Source organism: Schistocerca serialis, chromosome 1 (genome assembly GCF_023864345.2).
Source record: "Schistocerca serialis cubense isolate TAMUIC-IGC-003099 chromosome 1, iqSchSeri2.2, whole genome shotgun sequence".
In the NCBI taxonomy this organism is placed as follows: Eukaryota; Metazoa; Arthropoda; class Insecta; order Orthoptera; family Acrididae; genus Schistocerca; species Schistocerca serialis.
In genome coordinates, this window is record NC_064638.1 from 488,825,598 (window position 1) to 488,847,118 (window position 21,521).

Consider the following 21,521-nt stretch of genomic DNA (forward strand, 5'->3'; position numbering starts at 1 on the left):
ATCGCCGAATGGAGTTAGCAGTTGGTGGATCTTTGTTGAACTTCGTCCTGAAGTGTCGTTGCACTGTTATGACTGACTGATGTGAGTGCACTTCAAGCACGACATACGCTTTCTAGGCTCCTGTCGCCATTTTGTCTCACTGCGCTCTCGAGCGCTCTGGCGGCAGAAACCTGAAGTGCGGCTTCAGCCGAACAAAACTTTATGAGTTTTTCTACGTATCTGTAGTGTGTCGTGACCGTATGTCAATGAATGGAGCTACAGTGAATTTATGAAATAGCTTCAATCATTTGTAATAGCCCTGTATAGCTATGGCACATACGGCCCTTAATAGCAATTTCTGATGCTAGGGGCAATTTACGCTGAAACTAGTTTAGAATGCTGATAACAGCAGTGGCATTCACACGATCTTGCTTGTACGCACGTAGTACATTGTTGGACCATTGACTGTCCGTTCGAAGATCTGTGGCTTGACTGCAGTGGTATCAGCAGCGACAGCAATTCTTAGTGACGAGATCTTCTTCTGTTTCCACAACGGTTTCATATTCCAGTCGCTTCATATGCCTCCAGAGGAAGAAATCCAGACACGTGGGGCCACACCATAGGGCCATCTCGGACGATCCATAGATTCCCGAAGGTGCTTCTCAGATGACAGATGACTCCTCTCAGCAATTCTGAAATAGGTTGGCGCCCCATCTTGCTGGAAGTACATTCTTTGTTCAACATTCAGAGGTACATTCCCCAGCTGTTTTGGTAACACATGTTCCACGAAGATGCGATGCGATGGAGATCCGTTGAGGCGGAATGGAAGAATGTATGGTCCAATCAACCTATCATCGAGAACGCTTACCCACATATTGACACCGAATCGTCATCGATGAGCACGAGATCGCGTGTTTAGTGGATTCACATGTGCCCAAACAAGCGAATTGCTGTTATTGAACCAGCCTTCACGAATAAACAAAGTGTCCGCAGCTCGTGGTCGCGCGGTAGCGTTCTCGCTTCCCGCGCCCGGGTTCCCGGGTTCGATTCCCGGCGGGGTCAGGGATTTTCTCTCCCTCGTGATGACTGGGTGTTGTGTGATGTCCTTAGGTTAGTTAGGTTTAAGTAGTTCTAAGTTCTAGGGGACTGATGACCATAGATGTTAAGTCCCATAGTGCTCAGAGCCATTTGAACCATTTTGATTTGAATAAACAAAGCCTCGTCATTGCACGTGACCTCGCCTGGGAGTAAGGTGCGCGGGGCAGTCTGTTGTAAAAAACATTGTGCGAACTACATCCGTTGCCAAGTACCAGTGATTCCAAGTGCTGAAGATGGAAAATGTGAAGCTACTGGTCATGTAATACATTCCACACAAGTATCTGAGACTAAGGATGTGTGAAATGCGTCGTGCATTTGTAGATGGAGTGTGTTTAACAAGTTGCAGAATCTATTCTTCCATTTCTGGGGTTTGCACTGTTCGATTCAGACCTGTATCATGCGTATTTGCATCGAAAGTGCCTGTTTCAAGTATCTGTTGATGCAGATGTCCGAATGTTTGGTGTCGTGGAATCCGTCGGTCGGGAAAGAGCAGTCAATGCTGTCTCGCATCAGCTCGACCATTTCCTTATACAGACCCATAAACCGGATACATGTCAACCATTGCAGCCAGTCCATGTTCACTATTGTCACAAGGTAATAATGATTGTGACTGACTCGGCATGTTTACAGAAAAGTTTCCATAGTTGACACAAGGCGATGATGCTTGCGAATGAATCGGTGTGTTCTCAAGTTGACCTCGGAGCCAACCATTCGCACACAGAGCAGTTTTTAATGTCAGTACACATTCCCAGTCAGTGACACCCACTCAACAGCTTATGTCAGTACCTCCAATAAAATGTCAGAGGCTATATCTTCCTCATAAAAACATGTGTGATTTGATGTTCTCATTCTCGTCTACTAATTTGAACGAATAGTTTCGTAACATCCTGTTAGTACTGATATTTTCAGAATTGAACTGCCTAATTCTGAGCTTCTGATAATGAATAAATCAAAAGAGACACATAGACCTAGCGAGATGGCTCAGTGATAACGAACTGGACTCGCATTCGGAAGGACGGACGCCCAAATCCTTCCCTGACCATCTAGAGGTTGGTTTTCTTTGGTTTCCGTAAATCGCTTAAGGCAAATGCCAGATTCTTTCGAAAAAGACACGGTTCATTTCCCTCCCCATCCTTCCCCAACCAACAGAGGTCTCCAATGACCCTCTCGTCAACGAGTCGCTAAATACGAATCTTTTTTTCTTCAACGTCAGTCACTTCAGACTTACTCAATAGACCTAGGGTTGAGAAGGAAACTTACCACAACCAAGTGTGAGAATTATCCTGTAACAGGCATAAGTGACAATGTTTGGTCATGTGAACAACGGGATGGTAAATCTAACTGACTAAAAAAGCATGAATGATGGCAAGGAGTAATGGGAAAAAAGATAAGCACGAATGTTGTTTGAGGATCAGTTCTCATTTAAAAAATATAAAATATTTCCATTAGGTGACAGTAAAATTGATTCAACTCTAAAAATGGTTCAAATGGCTCTGAGCACTATGGGACTCAACTGCTGAGGTCATTAGTCCCCTAGAACTTAGAACTAGTTAAACCTAACTAACCTAAGGACATCACAAACATCCATGCCCGAGGCAGGATTCGAACCTGCGACCGTAGTGGTCTTGCGGTTCCAGACTGCAGCACCTTTAACCGCACGGCCACCTCGGCCGGCCGATTCAACTCTCTCCTAAACCTAGAGAGTCAGGCGCTCCCCCTTGCCTTCCGTATTCGTCTGCACTTCTCCACAGGTCTCTTATACCAGCTAGTGAGATTTCCTCATCTCCTTCAACACGTAGAACACTTCTACTTCTCCTTTCAGCACAAACTTGAGTCCCGGCACCTATAGTCTCTACCATTCTTGAGAACCCTGGTCTACTGCTGTGCCTCTATCACCTTAACTCCATCTCTATGGACTCCATATTCTTTCGTAACGAATCCCAACCGCGTTTCACTCCCACACTGTGAACTCATCCCATCCTTCCAACCATAATCCACCGTAGCCATCCCAACACAAATGAAAGCTCCAATTCACTCTGGCCTCAGTCATCTGGCACCACACTCCTATGATAACACCTGCATCCCAGCTATCACTTCCTTTACGACGTCACTAACGCTCTGAAACGTTTATAGCAAATTGGCACAGAGGAAATCATAATTTTGTGCAATCTGTCACATACCCTACTGTGTAGCAGCATAATTAGATGATGTGGCTTCTCGTCAGTGAGCCAAGGCGTGATAGTTCACATGAAGACAGAGTCCCCAATTCTCATTGGCTGTTTGGAGCACCTCCACATCTGGTAGCGTTGCTTCTTGTCGACGCTGCTTGGTCCAGTATCATGAGACAGGAACGCTACCGTCACGGACGAGGGAGTTGGGTGGCAGCCTAGTGCTGTCACTAATGTAAGGTCGCTGGGGCGCTGCTAGCAGTTGTTAATGCCTTGAGCTGCAGTGAGCTGAAGAGTGGTCACCGCTCAAATATGTTAAACTGATGTTAAGATTTATTAACAGTAAGAATTATTTTCTGTGGTGTGCGTACTGTAAGACCTTCGGTACTCACACCATCAGATTATTTGACTTGTCGCTCTAGCGAAGTAGGCGAGTGTCAGCAATATGTCTCGTGGTCTTGTCGTGGCATGTTTATCTTCTGCCGTTAGGTCAGACGATAGAAATGCCACTTGCACACTTAGAGTAGCAGATTGACGGTGACCTACTTTAAACAGAACTTGATTAATTTTCACACACATTTATTAAAATAATAAAAAGGCATAGATATTACGTAACTTGATTCTGGATGCTGTTTACAATTGACAATCTGAAGTTCCTTTGGTTATGGTACGTTAATCTTATTCTCACATATCTCTGATACTTGACAAAGTGTCTAGTCATTCATCTTCATGGCTATGTACAGGAATATGGTAATCTTATTAGGCGCAGACTGAAACTTGACTACAGACTAATGCAGACTAATGCAAACTGACTGATCGGAGGTCTGTACACTCGTTATAATACCTCGCGCGTTCAGGTATCACTGCGCGAGTGTGATCCGCGAGGAGAAAAGGTTCCACGCTACCAGCAATCTCATTAGATGCGTTACATATTAATACGCGGATCGGCGGAAGCAGAATTTGGTCCGTCTCTAAGACAGCGCCATCTCGTAGTGCGGAGACGGACGAGCGCTGCGCCTGCGCTGTTTTGCTTAGCGGGGCGGGCTCTAGTGGGAAAGTTGTGTACGCGCTGACTACGCCGAACTATGTACACAACGTTTTCATTATTAGAGTCTGATGGCGTCTGCCAAAGTGGGCAATCGCGTATGTAAGGTCCCAGGTCGCCATTGATAATATCGTAAGCGAAAGTGTATTAACTGACAAAACCGTTATTATGGATCGCTTATATTGATTACATTATCTTGAAATACTATTCACACAGTAATTCACAAATTCATATTTACAAGGTAGGTAATTATGTGGAATGTTGCGCTATATTTGGTATGTGTATTCTGAACAGTGTGCTGGCAAGAACTGCTGCACTAAATAAATGACCGACATCCATTAAAATAAACTTTTGTGCTCTTTATTGCAAGGTAAACCAACATTTTCCCAGATCAGTTTCGGACACCACTTCATAATCGGAACCGCTACCGAGTGTAATCTTTTGCGAGAGGGACATTCAACTTCATAAGACGCAAGGCGAGCTAAAGAACACTGCGATGATGCCGTAGACATCTAACTACAGCCCTCAGATGTACTGCCAGGCTGTTGCCACCAGCCCCAGGACATAGCTTTTAGAGCAAAACTGTTGTACCCAATCCATCCAACATTCTCCCCAGTACCTCCCATACCCAATCAGTTACCACGAAACCACAAGTAATCATTCTCACTGTCATTCCGAATGTGCATCATATCACAATCATCTTTTTTTGAACATCATCACCTGTATTTTAACTTCATGAAATGTCGCATTTTAATCTGTAAATTTAAAAAGGTCAATGGCCGAAGGACGGTCCGCTGTTAGGCCCGCCTACCCACAAGGGACGGATGTAAATTTTAAACACAAAGGATATATAGAGAGTCTATTCCTCTTGAAACAACAATAAAGAAGGGTAATTTTGTAGTGAAAGCAGAGCAAGCTTACCTGGCGTGAAGGAGGAGGGCTGGTTGGGCAGCTCGTACCAGAAGCGGTCCCCTCGGCGGGAGTAGCTGAACTGCGTGGCGATGATGCAGGCGAACGTGGGGCCCACCATGCTGCCCGGCAGTGGCTGCTCCGACAGACCGCCCGACCACAGGTCCACGTCGCTCGGATGTCTGCCGGTGCAAAAGTACCACTCTCAGACACGACACAGGCACGACAGGAGAGCGTTAGGTGTTTCGAAGAGTAAGGAGTGGCTGTAGTATTGTAATGTCCATCAAACGTCAGTGGCAATCGTAGAAGATCAGGACCCCTCATCCTCTCACTTCTCCACCAGCGTCTACATCTACAGGGTGTTACAAAAAGGTACGGCCAAACTTTCAGGAAACATTCCTCACACACAAATAAAGAAAAGATGTTATGTGGACATGTGTCCGGAAACGCTTAATTTCCATGTTAGAGCTCATTTTAGTTTCGTCAGTATGTACTCCAACGTGATCAGATTGTAAATTTTCACAATCAGCATGTGTGGGCTGACGAGAATCCGCACGCAATTGTGCAATCACGTCATCAACACAGATTTTCTGTGAGCGTTTGGGCAGGCATTGTTGGTGATGTCTTGATTGGGCCCGATGTTCATCCACCTACGCTCAATGGAGCACGTTATCATGATTTCATACGGGATACTCTACCTGTGCTTCTAGAACATGTGCCTTTACAAGTACGACACAACATGTGGTTCATGCACGATGGAGCTCCTGCACATTTCAGTCGAAGTGTTCGTACGCTTCTCAACAACAGATTCGATGACCAATGGATTGGTAGAGGCGGACCAATTCCATGGCCTCCACGCTCTCCTGACCTCAAACCTCTTGACTTTCATTTATGGTGGCCTTAGAAAGCTCTTGTCTACGCAACTCCGGTACCAAATGTGCTCGTATCGTGGACGGCTGTGATACAATACGCCATTCTCCAGGGCTGCATCAGCGCATCAGGGATTCCATGCGACGGAGGGTGGATGCATGTATCCTCGCTAACGGAGGACATTTTGACCATTTCCTGTAACAAAGTGTTTGAAGTCACGCTGGTACGTTCTGTTGCTTTGTGTTTCCATTCCATGATTAATGTGATTTGAAGAGAAGTAATAAAATGAGCTCTAACATGGAAAGTAAGCGTTTCCGGACACATGTCCAGATAACATATTTTCTTTCTTTGTGTGTGAGGAATGTTTCCTGAAAGTTTGGCCGTACATTTTTGTAACACCCTGTATACACCGCAAGGCAGAAGGTTCCTTGTGGCTGACTGTCGTGGATGGTCCGCGGGAACAAAGATTATTGGTAACCCCCGCCGTGTAAACTCGAATACGTGTAATTTTACCTTAATGGTCTTTTCGGGACATACATACTGAGTTGACAAAAGTAATGGGATGGCGATATGTACATATACGCCGGCCGCGGTGGCCGTGCGGTTCTGGCGCTGCAGTCCGGAACCGCGGGACTGCTACGGTCGCAGGTTCGAATCCTACCTCGGGCATGGGTGTGTGTGATGTCCTTAGGTTAGTTAGGTTTAAGTAGTTTTAAGTTCTAGGGGACTTATGACCTAAGATGTTGAGTCCCATAGTGCTCAGAGCCATTTGAACCATTTGTACATATACAGATGGCGGTAGTATCGCGTACACAACGTATAAACTGGCAGTGTATTGGAAGAGCTGTCATTTGTACTCAGGTGATCCATGTAAAAGAGCAACGGCCTTTCCGCAGTGAATATACCGGTTCCCGTGAGATCACCGAATTTAATCGCTGTCGGGCGTGGTCGGCACTTCGATGGGTGACCATTCTACCGCCATGCGCTGTTGCCATTTTTCGGGGTGCACTCAGCCTCGTGATGCCAATTGAGGAGCTACTCGACCGAATAGTAGCGGCTTCGGTCAAGAATACCATCATAACGACCGGGAAAGCAGTGTCCTGACCCCACGCCCCTCCTATCCGCATCCTCCCCTGAGGATGACACGGCGGTCGGATGGTCCCGGTAGGCCACTCGTGGCTTGAAGACGGAGTGATCGATGTAAAAAGTTTCTACCGTGATTATGGACGCACGACGGGAATTGACAGACTTTGAACGCGGAATGGTTCATGGAGCTCGACTCACGGCACATTCCATTACGGAATCCCTTGGGAATTCAATATTCCGAGATCGGCTGTGTCAAGTGCGTGACGAGAATAATAAGTTTCAGGCATTATCTCTCACCACGGACAACGCAGTGGCCGACAGCCCTCCCTTAATGACCGGGAGCAGCGGCATTTGCATAGAGTTGTCAGTGCTAACAGACATTCAACACTGCGTGAAATAGGTGCATTAATCAATGTTAGACGTACGTCCACCATATATGTTAGAACAGTGCTGCGAAATTTGGCGTTAATTGGCTATGGCAGCAGACAACCGGTGCGAGTGTCTTCGCACGACATCACTTGCAGTGCTTCTCCTGGGTTCGTGGCCATATCGGTGGGACTCTAGACAACTGGAACACCGTGGCCTGTTCAGATGAGTCCCGATTTCAATTAGTAAGAGCTGATGGTGGGGTTCGAGTGTGGCGCAGACACCACCAAGCTACGGGCGCAGGTTGTCAACAGGGCACTATGCAAGTTGGTTGTGGTTTCATGGAACGGATGGGTCCTGTGATCCTATTGAACAAATCATTGACTAAAAATGATTATTTTCGGCTACTTGGGAGATCATTTGCAGCCATTCATTGATTTCATTTTCCGAAACAACGATGGAATTTTCGTGGATGATAATGCCCCATGTCACCAGGCCACAATTGTTCGCCATTGGTTTGAAGAACATTCTGGGTAGTCCGAACGAATTATTTTGCCATTCAGACCGCCAGGCATGAAGAGCATTGAACATTTATTGGACATAACTGAGATGTCAGTTTGTGGGCAAAATCCTGCACTGGCATCACTTCCGTAGTTATAGACGGCTATAGAAGCTGCGTGGTTCGGTATTTCTGTAGGCGACTTCCAACACCTTGTTTAGTCCGTACCACGTCGAGCTGCTGCGTTACACCGGACAAAAGAAGATCCGACACGATATCAGGGGGTATCCCATGACTTTTGTCACCTCATTGTACGTAGCTGTAAGAGAAACTAATGTATTGGTTGATACTTCTAGGAAAGTAAGCCATCGGAATTATTGTTTGAACGAGAGTTTTGTATGCTACCTCATTTGTGTGTAGACTACATTTATTATTGGTTATTGCAAGAATCTCAGTTTGGCATCTGCCTTCGATTAGTTTTATGTGACTGTTCCATTTGAAATCGCTCCGTGCCCATTCTTTTAGATATTTCAAGGATGTAACTTCTTCCGTTCACTGTTCTGCAATCGTGTGATCACACAGTAATGGGTCTTTGTGGTTATTTATGGGAAATACATTACATACATTTACGCCGAGGGTCAACTGCCAATTTCTGTACCAAACGTCAATATTCTGCAGATCTTCTTCCTTTTCGCTACAATTTTCTATCCTTACGACATTGCTTTATACAATAGCATCACCTGTGAAAAGCCTCATTGAACTTAGGCCGTTATTCAGTAAGTCGTTTATAAATTTTGTGGACAATAATGGTGTTATAACAGTAACACTTTCTAGTGATAAGCCCGAAGTCCCTTTCACGTCTGAAGATTTCGCTTCGTTAAGAATGGCACGCTGTATTCTGTTTGCTACAAAATCTTCAGTCCAATCACACAGGTGGTCTGATACTCCGCGGCTCGAATTTTGTTCGTTTAGAGGTAGTGCAATACTGTATTGTACCCTTTCTACTACTTTAGATAACCTGAATTCCTGGACAGTCACAAGCAATATTACTAGCCACATTTTCCGTACGATATATGGTTCAGGGAGAAAAGAATATACAAATCACTCATAATTCAAATGACAGTCGATTACTTCTTCAGCAATATTTTAGACGCAACGTTTTATCTAGCTATGGTTACTAACTGACAATAAAAATTTTAGAAACATTTTGTGTAGTAGACGTTGAATAGATTTCATGAATATTAGGAGTTGTATCGTTTAGCACAGAGCTGTACTTGTCATTTTACCTTCGACTGTCGATTTCGCGCTATTTCAGACAGTCGGTAACCTGTGGATGGTCTGAAATTAACCGTAACCGATAACTGAAAGTAAAGTGGTAAGTACAGCTGTGTATAATGCAGCTGTTAACGCAAAAATGTTACATGAGTTTACTTTCAGACCTAGGTTTTCTTGTAACTAGTGCATCACAAAAATTAACTAATGGAGAGTATACATAAATGAGTCCTGTCTGCAAAGGAACTTTACGTAGCAATGAACCATGGGGTGGTACAGAAGGACGGTGAATATTAAGTGGACTTGTAAGATAAGGTTTTCCGCAGAATCGGTGAGGAAATGAACGTGTGTTGGTTCAAATGGCTCTGAGCACTATGGGACTTAACATCTGACGTCATCAGTCCCCTAGAACTTAGAACTAATTAAACCTAACTAACCTAAGGATATCACACACATCCATGCCCGAGGCAAGATTCGAACCTACGATCGTAGCAATCGCGCGGTTCCAGACTGAAGCGTGTAGAACCGCTCGGCCACCGCGGCCGGCTGAACGTGTGTATGAAACCCATTAGAAGAAGGGACAGGATGACAGGACATGTGTTAAAACATCACAGAATAATTTTAATTGTACGACATGGAGCCTTAGAGAAAAACAGTGTTACACTGAGATAATGGGACTAACACAAGAGAGCAATTCGCGGCGGGCTGAGTCAAACAGGTCATAAGACTAATGACAAAAAAACTGAGATTTTTGTTTTGTTGTATTTTTTCTTTGGACTTATTGTTGGGTTATGCTGCATAAACCTTCTGTTTTTAGTATTACAGAAGTGAACTTAAAGATAATACACTCCTGGAAATTGAAATAAGAACACCGTGAATTCATTGTCCCAGAAAGGGGAAACTTTATTGACACATTCCTTGGGTCAGATACATCACATGATCACACTGACAGACCCACAGGCACATAGACACAGGCAACAGAGCATGCACAATGTCGGCACTAGTACAGTGTATATCCACCTTTCGCAGCAATGCAGGCTGCTATTCTCCCATGGAGACGATCGTAGAGATGCTGGATGTAGTCCTGTGGAACGGCTTGCCATGCCATTTCCACCTGGCGCCTCAGTTGGACCAGCGTCCGTGCTGGACGTGCAGACCGCGTGAGACGAAGCTTCATCCAGTCCCAAACATGCTCAATGGGGGACAGATCCGGAGATCTTGCTGGCCAGGGTAGTTGACTTACACCTTCTAGAGCACGTTGGGTGGCACGGGATACATGCGGACGTGCATTGTCCTGTTGGAACAGCAAGTTCCCTTGCCGGTCTAGGAATGGTAGAACGATGGGTTCGATGACGGTTTGGATGTACCGTGCACTATTCAGTGTCCCCTCGACGATCACCAGTGGTGTACGGCCAGTGTAGGAGATCGCTCCCCACACCATGATGCCGGGTGTTGGCCCTGTGTGCCTCGGTCGTATGCAGTCCTGATTGTGGCGCTCACCTGCACGGCGCCAAACACGCATACGACCATCATTGGCACCATGCAGAAGCGACTCTCATCGCTGAAGACGACACGTCTCCATTCGTCCCTCCATTCACGCCTGTCGCGACACCACTGGAGGCGGGCTGCACGATGTTGGGGCGTGAGCGGAAGACGGCCTAACGGTGTGCGGGACCGTAGCCCAGCTTCATGGAGACGGTTGCGAATGGTCCTCGCCGATACCCCAGGAGCAACAGTGTCCCTAATTTGCTGGGAAGTGGCGGTGCGGTTCCCTACGGCACTGCGTAGGATCCTACGGTCTTGGCGTGCATCCGTGCGTCGCTGCGGTCCGGTCCCTGGTCGACGGGCACGTGCACCTTCCGCCGACCACTGGCGACAACATCGATGTACTGTGGAGACCTCACGCCCCACGTGTTGAGCAATTCGGCGGTACGTCCACCCGGCCTCCCGCATGCCCACTATACGCCCTCGCTCATAGTCCGTCAACTGCACATATGGTTCACGTCCACGCTGTCGCGGCATCCTACCAGTGCTAAAGACTGCGATGGAGCTCCGTATGCCACGGCAAACTGGCTGACACTGACGGCGGCGGTGCACAAATGCTGCGCAGCTAGCGCCATTCGATGGCCAACACCGCGGTTCCTGGTGTGTCCGCTGTGCCGTGCGTGTGATCATTGCTTGTACAGCCCTCTCGCAGTGTCCGGAGCAAGTATGGTGGGTCTGACACACCGGTGTCAATGTGTTCTTTTTTCCATTTCCAGGAGTGTATATATAAGACTCTACAAAGAATATTCTACTACGTGGCGAACCGATAAGGTTTGAACTTGCCCATGTAGCGTGCCGAGATAGCTACATTATGGAGACCTCCAAGTTCGAATCCCATTCTGGCCAGGTATTTTAGTTATGAAAGCCGAATGATGGTAAGACAATGTAACTATGTGTTTAGTTTCATATTTCATTATTTGTACAAATGTATCTGTTAAGTACAAAGAAAAAGTTTCTGCATCTAGTGGAGTGCGTGCTGAGCAATATAAGCACCTGGGAGCCACATTGACAGCAAATGGAAGGAATTAGCAATATGCACAAAACGAAATAAGGAAAGCGAAGGTCATAACTGAGTATCTACGGCCTATATTGTGGAATGACAATACCTCAAAGATGACAAATAAACAACTGTACAAGAGTTTTGCTGGAAGCAGTGGGCCACGGACCAGTAGTGTGGACACTGCCGAAGGAACTGAAAAAAAGGCTTAATGCTGTGGAAATGAATTAGTAGAGAAGGTGTTGCAAATCAACGATAATGGACAGGCTAAAGAATAATCACATCAATGGAACGATAAAAATAGGTTCATCATTGGTACAGTGGATAGAAAGGAAATATCGCACACGGGGTGCCACACGAGGCGTATGGATGAAAACATTTCAGAAAGTCTTGGCGTGGAAACGTCTAGAGAGGCGAAAAAGAGGTAGACTTAAGGAAGACTGGAATGCAGGTAGAACAGATAATAGAAGATACTGGGACGGATAAGGAGGCATGGAGACACAAACAATGCTGCAGACCGATGTAGTACACTAAAGGAATAGCGCACTGCATGTGAAAAGCACACTGTCTAGCCACGACTTACAAAATTAACAGTGCTGATGTATGTACTGACCATCAGTGTATTGCACTGATTTCTTTACACATTCAAAAGAAATATGACGATTCAGTTTTTAGCGCGCTCCACCAAAGCGTTGACCACCACGTCGGCAGAACAGCAGAAACTAGTAGGCTGATAATTCTTAATGTTGCTCGGAGATTCGAGTTCTTCCGTGCTCCACGAAACTATTGGGCTTTATTTAGTTAACAGATCAGTAGGAGTACAAAGTAGACCACTAACGCTAAATTGCGAAGAAACTCGAGATTTCTCTGATTCTTGCACAGAACTTTAATACAATGTGGTTGCGATTATAACTTCAGTGTTAGAGGTTTTTTAATCTTTATCCGTTCAGTGATGCAACATATTTATATAGCATTTGGTAAATTCTAGAAAATAAAATATGGAAGTTGTTAGCTCTCGTAACGTATGTGTTCTACTAGGGAGTAAGTTATATTTCCTAATGGTAAAAAATATGAATAGATGCGGTACTTCATAAGGTTGGAAGTATTCTGCACCACATGATTATTTTTTCACATATCGTGCTTTGTTCTACAATTTCGAGAACCAGAACAAAACAGAAACCATGGTTAAGCTAATAGGAGTAGAAATGAAGAGTAAATAGAATCTTACTCGTAAATGGCGGCGTATTTCCTGATAGTTTCGTTGGACATGGTGCCAAACAGTTCCTCAAACGTCTCAGCGCCAGGCAGTCCACAGAATTTCCTGTACAGTACAAAAAGGCATGTTACATAGTGGTGACTATTGAAGAGTTATTTATTCAAGGTGTATTCATACAATTTTTAAGCTATTGCGCTCTGTTCTAAATAGATTCACAAAATAACAGACCACAGAAATCACAACAAAATACAGACAAGAGAGGCTGTGTAATCGTTTTCCTTCGTTCCATTTAAGTCAGAACTCCTGACGCGAATTATTTTTTGTGCTTCTGTAAGACTGTGCCTCCAGGTATTACTTTCGTTTTTTTCTAAATGGACACTAATCTGAAACGCACAATGAATTAGTGGCTCCAACTTCAACTTCTAGAAAAATAAAATACCAAAGTACATCGACGTCTGATTTATACCCGTAAGCTTTAAGTAATCATAACTGTGTCCTAGCCGAAATAATAACAAAATATTAACAGTCAATAGTGAAATGTATATAAGTTCAACTACAATATTTTTCAATAGAACTGGGTAAACCATTAAAAATTCTGGCTCTCATGCAAATGATATACATCAATTTATAAGAGCTCGTCTGCTCCAGTCTCAGAAACATTAATACATTATCTGCCAGCACGAATATCTCTTGTTCTTAGAAGAGCATAAATGGATTCTGAAAATATTTTGGACAGAACTGAACTCATGGAAAAACTCAAGGAGGATTGATGACTCCCACTTGTACATCTTTCTGAATGGTAAAAAGAACAAAACAAAATAAACAAGAAGTTGATGATTTTTCGGCAGTCAAAATAACACTTCAGAGCACTCCTGCTTTAGAGATCAGTTTCGGCGGCTTTGCTGCAGAGTGCATCTTTGAACAGTGAACAGATTTCTTCGTTCATCAGTAAGAAGTACTGGTCATCAAATAGCCAGTAGGCGTTGCAATATGAGGAGTTTCAAACACTCTGCCACACAGTGGTTAGTACATTTTTGGGTAGATGAGCCATTTCTGTGTTCTTCGGAAAAAGCTTGCAACCATACGTTCATTGCATTCTCGTAAAATTCTGTGAACATAACTTGTCGTCAACCGTCTGGTCAATAGCGAGTATTTGGAAGCATCCAGTGTAATTCATCACACCAAAATTCTCTCGCAAGTGTACGCCTAATAGGCTGGTGTTTTGTTTACTGACCTGAATTCCATATAACCCGGCAGACCGAAGTCACGACCGCGCTGCATGTTGAAAGACGCCAGGTCGAGGCCGAACCTCTGCCCGGGCTTCTTGAAGAGGTGGTTGGTTACCTGCGTAGAATAACAGTTAACATTATTCTGTGCACCCAGCTATAGCCTAATACAGGTGAGAAATTCTCCTGAGGTACGTCCAGTCTTACTGTCCTCAGGGATATACAGGGTGTTTAACATAAGGCACAACCTGTGTGTCCGTTACTGCGGTGGAACCAGTACACGCAGGCCCCGTTCGTCCTCACCCCCCGACCCATTCATCAGACTTTGTAGAAGGTGGTTCTCGGTTTTCGCATAGTAGGTGAGATAGCAGCAGCCTTCGAAAGGAGACCGCGAAAATATTTCCGCCATTTACCCTCTCAGTTTTGGGCTGTCAAGGCATCTGCTCACACATCCGTGCAGAAATTCAAAATGAAACATTATGATGAGATGGTGGTAGTGCTTCGACTGACCAATTCAGATACGAATATAAGTACCCAAAACTATTTAATTCCGATACTGTTGCTAAAAGTTAGTACTGCAGCTGGCTATTCAAGTCTAAGTATGATGGAGAGTTGATCCTGGCATTTATCAGGATATATGACCTCACAGAACAATCAAAATTGGAGTTCTGTAAATCTTTCTCAATTACCTGCAGTATCTTGCATAAATTGAAAACGAGAGTCAGGGATGCAATCAACGTACTATTGACCCGACCTTTCTACACAAAACCGTGACTTCTTGTAAGTCTGTGAACACCTTTTTTCAGAGTTCCAACAACTAATAAAAAGACGCACATTTATTTCATGCTGGACAATGAAAAACCGCCCACCGCTATTGCGTCTATGGCAGTATTATGAACTAATTTTTGTGGTAGGAATTCTCCTAACTCGTCTGGTTTGTCTGTAACCAATAAAAAATAAATAGCATGTGGCACACAGCCTTTCGGTTTGACGCCACTTCGGCGGCTTGCGTGTCAGTATCAATGCTTATTTAATGAACCATTTCACCATTCGGTTACACTATGCTTTGTCCACCCCATCTCAGGGATCTGGGAGTCACTTGCTAATAACGCTAACCACTTCATCAGAGATGGTCTCTTTGAAACAGATATGCTATGAAATAAAGTCAGGGGAACTACTAGGAGCGTATACTGTGATCAGAGCCTCTCAAGGGAGATAGTGGTTCCAGTGAAATGCTGCAAGCGGCGTTTGAGCCGTATGTGAAACACCCTGTACTCTTGTCTTTGTGTTACTTTCTAATTGATGGGTGTTACCTTGCACCTTGTGCTATTACTGTTTTGCCATAAACTCACTGCGCTGACGGGGCAGCTACTTCAGTATACGAGGTGTGGCTAGAAAAAAACCGGACTAGTACTGGTGAAACAATAAAACGAATGCAATAAGGCTGAAAGTCGCGTGGCCTGTCACGTGACTCTCGCTCCGCCTACTGCTCGAGTTTCATCTGCCTCCTGCACTCAGTCTGCCCGTGGCGTCTGTTTTAAGTAGTTGACGTTTTGTCTGTGCGTCGGAAAATGTTGAGTGTACAGAAAGAACAGCGTGTAAACATCAAATTTTGTTTCAAACTAGGAAAATCTGCAAGTGAAACGTTTGTAATGTTACAACAAGTGTACGGCGATGATTGTTTATCGCGAACACAAGTGTTTGAGTGGTTTAAACGATTTAAAGATGACCGCGAAGACACCAGTGATGACACTCGCTCTGGCAGACCATTGTCAACAAAAACTGATGCAAACATTGAAAAAATCGGTAAACTTGTTCGACAAGATCGCCGTTTAACAATCAGAGCAGTGTCTGAGTTAACAGGAGTTGACTTGTTGTCTTGTCGAACAAGTTTACCGATTTTTTTAATGTTTGCATCAGTTTTTGCTGACAATGGTCTGCCAGTGCGAGTGTCATCACTGGTGTCTTCGCGGCCATCTTTAAATCGTTTAAACCACTCAAACACTTGTGTTCGCAATAAACAATCGTCGCCGTACACTTGTTGTAACATTACAAACGTTTCACTTGATGATTTTCCTAGTTTGAAACAAAATTTGATGTTAACACGCTGTTCTTTCTGTACACTCAACATTTTCCGACGCACAGACAAAACGTCAACTACTTAAAACAGACGCCACGGGCAGACTGAGTGCAGGAGGCAGATGAAACTCGAGCAGTAGGCGGAGCTAGAGTCACGTGACAGGCCACGCGACTTTCAGCCTTATTGCATCCGTTTTATTGTTTCACCAGTACTAGTCCGGTTTTTTTCTAGCCACACCTTGTATGTTATAAACTCGGCTGCGTATTGTCTTACCTCCTGAGTGACGGAGTCGTCGACGGCCTGGGCCACCTGGTTCATGAGGCCCATGAAGTACTCATCGATCACTCCAGCTCGGTACAGGTCGTACGGCTTGCGGATCAGTTCAGACAGCCGCTTGGATGCTAGAAACACGGGTTAGGGTTAGTTACAGCGATAACGAATCGGAAATGCAAGCCGCAGACACTAGAAACATGCTAATATGAGTTTAACATAGGACGAGACAGGACAAATTTATTTATCGGAATCACAAAAATTTTGCAGGCTTCTTAATTTCTGATAATGAAAAATCATTTCGTATGATGCATCTGTGTTCGGAACGATTAAATATATCATATGCAACCCAGTACACAGGTTAGGCATCATTTCTATGTAATTGTAAAACCTGTACTAAACTGCAACGTGTATTGCAATACAACATTTGGACAACAAAATTAAATATGAATATATCGTTTAATTTCGGCAACAAAAAATGCTACTGTATTCATTATCAACTGTTGAGGTTACGAATTTCTTTTCTCTGGGAATGGTGATTCCCCATTTTCTGATACAGGAGTTGTGCCAATGTGCACCAGGATCAGGGATGAGGATCTCCATAGTCCAGTGATGCCTGTCAAACAAACGGTGACAGAACAACCTGCATTCTTTTCTTTGTTTTTTTGTGATTTATTCTATGGTAGTGGAGCCCCACTCGGTTTAGTTTTGCAAACGAGAACCATTTTATTTGTAGCGATGTCTATAGCTGTGATTCGACTGATCGTGGTGCAAACTATCTATCACAATCCTTCAGCTCTCTCTTTCGTCCTAGACAGGCTGCAAATCGCTCATCTGATTAGGATGCTTATCCTCGAGATTTTCAAAATAAGTTGAATCGACCAAGCTTCTCTCTCCTAAAGAGGTAAAACTCAGAAAAAATTCTCCGTACATTGCAGTCTCTTTGACCTCACGCGTAGCAGAGCGTTATACGAGAGGATTTCAAAAAGTAAATTACATATTGTTATGGCAGGCGAAGTTACGTTTATTGAATGCTGCACAATATTTCAAAGTGATACAGATAAAAGACACTATTTTCCAACGTAGTCACCAAGTCTCTGTAAACAACAGTCAGAATATCATTGCACACATCGTGCAGTTAGTCGACGATAGAAATCCGCTTCTTGGTCCCGGAGCCATCTCTTTCCACGTTCTTTCTGCTCGCAAAAAATCTGGAAATCTCATGTTCAAGATCTGGACTCATCGATCAGTATCTCGGTGGCTGTGCGACCTTCGTCGACAACATTTCACTACTGTTGGACGCGGCGTTAAAATTGGTCCATTTATTGTCAGAATTTCACGGTGAATGAGTGCATAATTTAGGAGTTTTTCAGTGTCCCACGTTTTCAGTTGCCGTGGCGTTTCACTTGCATACTGTGATGTACTTGTTACAATCACCGCGGCAGAACTATGTGTTCAAGAACCATGGAACATGTCCGCTGTTCTGACAATCTGTTAGACGTGTTCCGCAACGATCTTAGCGTGTAACCTTCTTTCTGAAGGCCATATGCAATAAAAGATTTCCGGAAAACAGAAAATTAAGAATGATTCCAAGATGTTACTTCAATGAAATTATTACAATTTTTTAACAAATACCCTACACATAATTAATTCAGAAATAGATCTATATTGTTATTGGATTTGGACAGATACAGTATTCCACTGTTCTTGTGCGTGATTCACCAGGTAAGTGATATAGTTGTTGATGAGTGTTAGTTTTTCGTTATCATTATAAGGCAGGACTGTCAAGCTTCAACAAAATTAAGGACGTAGAATTTCGCGGCCATTCTCGAAGATGTTAAAAGTTTAACCTCATTCTTGCTCCAGACTTCCGATAACTAAAAGAGTGTATTTTTCGTGTTGATCGTCGTAAATGTTGATGACTGATTATGCAGTAAAATTGTCGTGATTATGTACACCGGTGAACGCTTCCACCAGTCACGGGAACGTGGACTACTGCAGGAGACCTTTCATGCATTCATTGGACTGAATGAACTGTTGACTCGATTTCACGTGTAAGGAAAGTATTCGTATATTGTTTCAATCATATCATGTATATACAGCGCTTAACAGAGCAATACCGATAAACTTAGAGGGTTTGTAGAGCGTGCCTTAAGGAACAAATTGAGGGTATGAACCCATATCCGTGAACATCATTCATGGACCTTGCGTAAAGTGTCGAAATCATACGGGTAATGCCTACCGCTAGGTCACATGTTCAGCAGAAAACGTAAGTCACTACGCTGTCATACTGTTATGACATGCGTGGACACGCCACATCAGTATCTGAGATTGCATAAAGTTCTACTTGCGGTGCTCAGCGTAAAGACTCAAGTCATATGTCGGTAGCTGGTCACTTTACCATCGTCGTTCTGTAGCGTCAATGTATGACGTATCCAGTCTTGGATTTCTGTTCATTGTTCTAGAGACTCTCTACAGCCCTTGGAAGAGTGTCGGTACTATTCCGTCACGCACTGCATAGCTAGTGCCAAATGCTTCAAAATAGAAGCAGAAAACATCAGGATTGAGAGACAAAAAAAAGTAGGTACAAACTAATGATGTCACTTGATTTTCTAAACTGAATCGTAGTCTTCATAGCCATATAGTAGGCCTGAGAGACAAAAAAAAGTAGGTACAAACTAATGATGATGTCACTTGTTTTGCTGAACTGAATCGTTGTCTTTGCGCGTGCAATTACTAAAAAGTACGGCCGTCTGATGCAAGTCGTGGTCTGAGTAAGTGATGATGGCTATACAGTGCGCTGTGAGGCGGCCGCAGAGTGTGAGCGTGGTTACCGATGAACCTGTGGGCCTTGCTCCAGCGCTCGACGGCGGTGGGCAGCAGCGAGTGCGCGAACCGGAAGGCGGCGCCGGCGAACGCGTCGATCACGCCTGGGTTCACGTTCGGGTCGTAGCCGTCCCAGTAGCCCTGCAACACAAGAGTATTTCTTCAATGCTGTTGGGTCGTAAGTTAACTTTTAATGTATACGTCGGTATTACTCGTATTATTCGTGTTTTTAATGGCTCAGTTAATCTTCGTAATGCTGTACATCTCGTAGATTAGAACAGCTTTTACCTAAGGGATACTGGTCACCGTAGGGGCGGATTAGGATATTGGATTGAAGAGAATTGGCGGATCATGTGACGGTTCGTTTACTCTACTGAAGTTGTACATACACAGGGTGCCAGAAATAATAGAACGTGTAAGGGTGTTGTAGGGTAGATTGTGCTGGGAAATCATTAAAAAAATCTCTATACTTTGCTCCGTTTCCGAGGTCATGAGCACTGAAGTTAGTCAAGCTGTCGTGCACGTAAATTCAAGCAAGCCGCCAGAGATGGTATCGCCAAACGTGTTCTTCGTTTGGTTTCCTAAAATTCAATAAGAGATCGATAAAAAAAATTGGGCATTCGACAATACTAATCTGCGCGCTCTACACCCTGATTGGCTAATTTCAATGCTAATTAACTCGGAAACGGTGCAACATATCGAATTTTTTTCTTAACAAATATTTCTCAGCGTAACCTAGCCTGCAACGCTCTTACAAGCTTTACGTTTGTGTGTGTGTGTGTGTGTGTGTGTGTGTGTGTGTGTGTGTGTGTGTGTGTGTGCTGCTACCCTCTATAGTTCCCATAATACCTCGGCTAATCCAGCTGCAAGATCAAATGCACAGCACAGCAACATTGCAGCGCCGAAGATCCCAATATATTGACATAAAGCTGAACAAAGAAGTGTTATTACAGTTGGCTGTGGTAAAACATAAAGCAAAGGAAATATAAAAAAAAGTAAGTGCTAAATTACAATCTTTTAAATATTGTGTGTATTAAAACAATAGAAAGTGCTACCATGAAACACTACAAATATGAAAACAAGATATTTATAACTTAGCAATCAATTAACTTATTTCTTTGTAGACCACTGACGAAAGAAATGAAAATAAAAACATCTTTTGCAATACACAATTAAAAGTTATCCCCATCCAACACTCCGGCAGCAACTGAGAGAAAATGCTTGTAAATTTTCGGCGGATAGTATAAAAGGTCATCAGCCATATCGTTATGCAGGCTCCCTGACAATCCTTCCCTTTACAAGAAAAGCATTATAAAATTATCATGAGATGTAAGAGAAAATCAGTGCACTCCTATTCATATCACGCAACAAGGAATTCCATGTGACTCTCAGGCAGCCATCATTTCTCAAAACGTGCCAACTGATCAGTCAACTAGTTACGTGTACAACGCGTTATCTCGTCACAATGCTTCTAAACCTTAAAATTGTTGAGAATTAAGTGCATGTTGTTTATTGATTCGTAAGCTCCTAAAAAGTGAATTAGGCATAACTTTAAAAACAGAAATAGATAAAGCTATAGTATACTTTTACAATCTACAACGAGCTTCATCTATGAAACTGAACGAAAGTAACCCTAAAAGTAATACTACTCTATTACGTTTTTAAAGCACTGATAAGCGCTCGAAGATGTGTATGTCGTCACTTGTTGCTCAATGTGAAAAAAGACATAAATAATGTGCCTATCAAAGATAAAATAAAGACTACACAAAAACTAACCTCCTTCTGTGTCAGCAGGCCGAACTTCTCCATGACTTCCTTGCCGAGGATGATGGGCAGGAATTCGTTGTACGTGATGTGCTGGATCTCGGCTATGACGATACGGCGAGCTTCCTAAAGAGAGCAAAAGTAAAACTGAAGTTCCTTGATTTCAGCATTGCTCTTTCTCCTTTTCCATACGCATTCTGACTTCTAGGTAGTACAATGTCTGCTCCTGTACACAATTTATTCATAGCGAAATATATTCATAAACATTATTTTTATGGAAAAAATATATGCCTGAAGCGAATATG

The 21,521-nt window shown here is 43.8% G+C and overlaps 1 protein-coding gene across 1 annotated transcript in view; it reads right to left on the minus strand.

Annotated features, from left to right (window-relative positions):
- LOC126473871 (chorion peroxidase-like) overlaps positions 1-21,521 on the minus strand; it is a 253,336-nt gene that overhangs the window by 11,481 nt on the left and 220,334 nt on the right. Inside the window, exons 11-16 of the mRNA XM_050101206.1 lie at positions 21,229-21,342; positions 19,461-19,593; positions 16,630-16,757; positions 14,285-14,394; positions 13,063-13,155; positions 5,212-5,381 (exon numbers count right to left, since the gene is read on the minus strand). Coding sequence (XP_049957163.1) covers positions 5,212-5,381; positions 13,063-13,155; positions 14,285-14,394; positions 16,630-16,757; positions 19,461-19,593; positions 21,229-21,342 — 748 coding nt within the window. The remainder of the gene's footprint in view (positions 1-5,211; positions 5,382-13,062; positions 13,156-14,284; positions 14,395-16,629; positions 16,758-19,460; positions 19,594-21,228; positions 21,343-21,521) is intronic.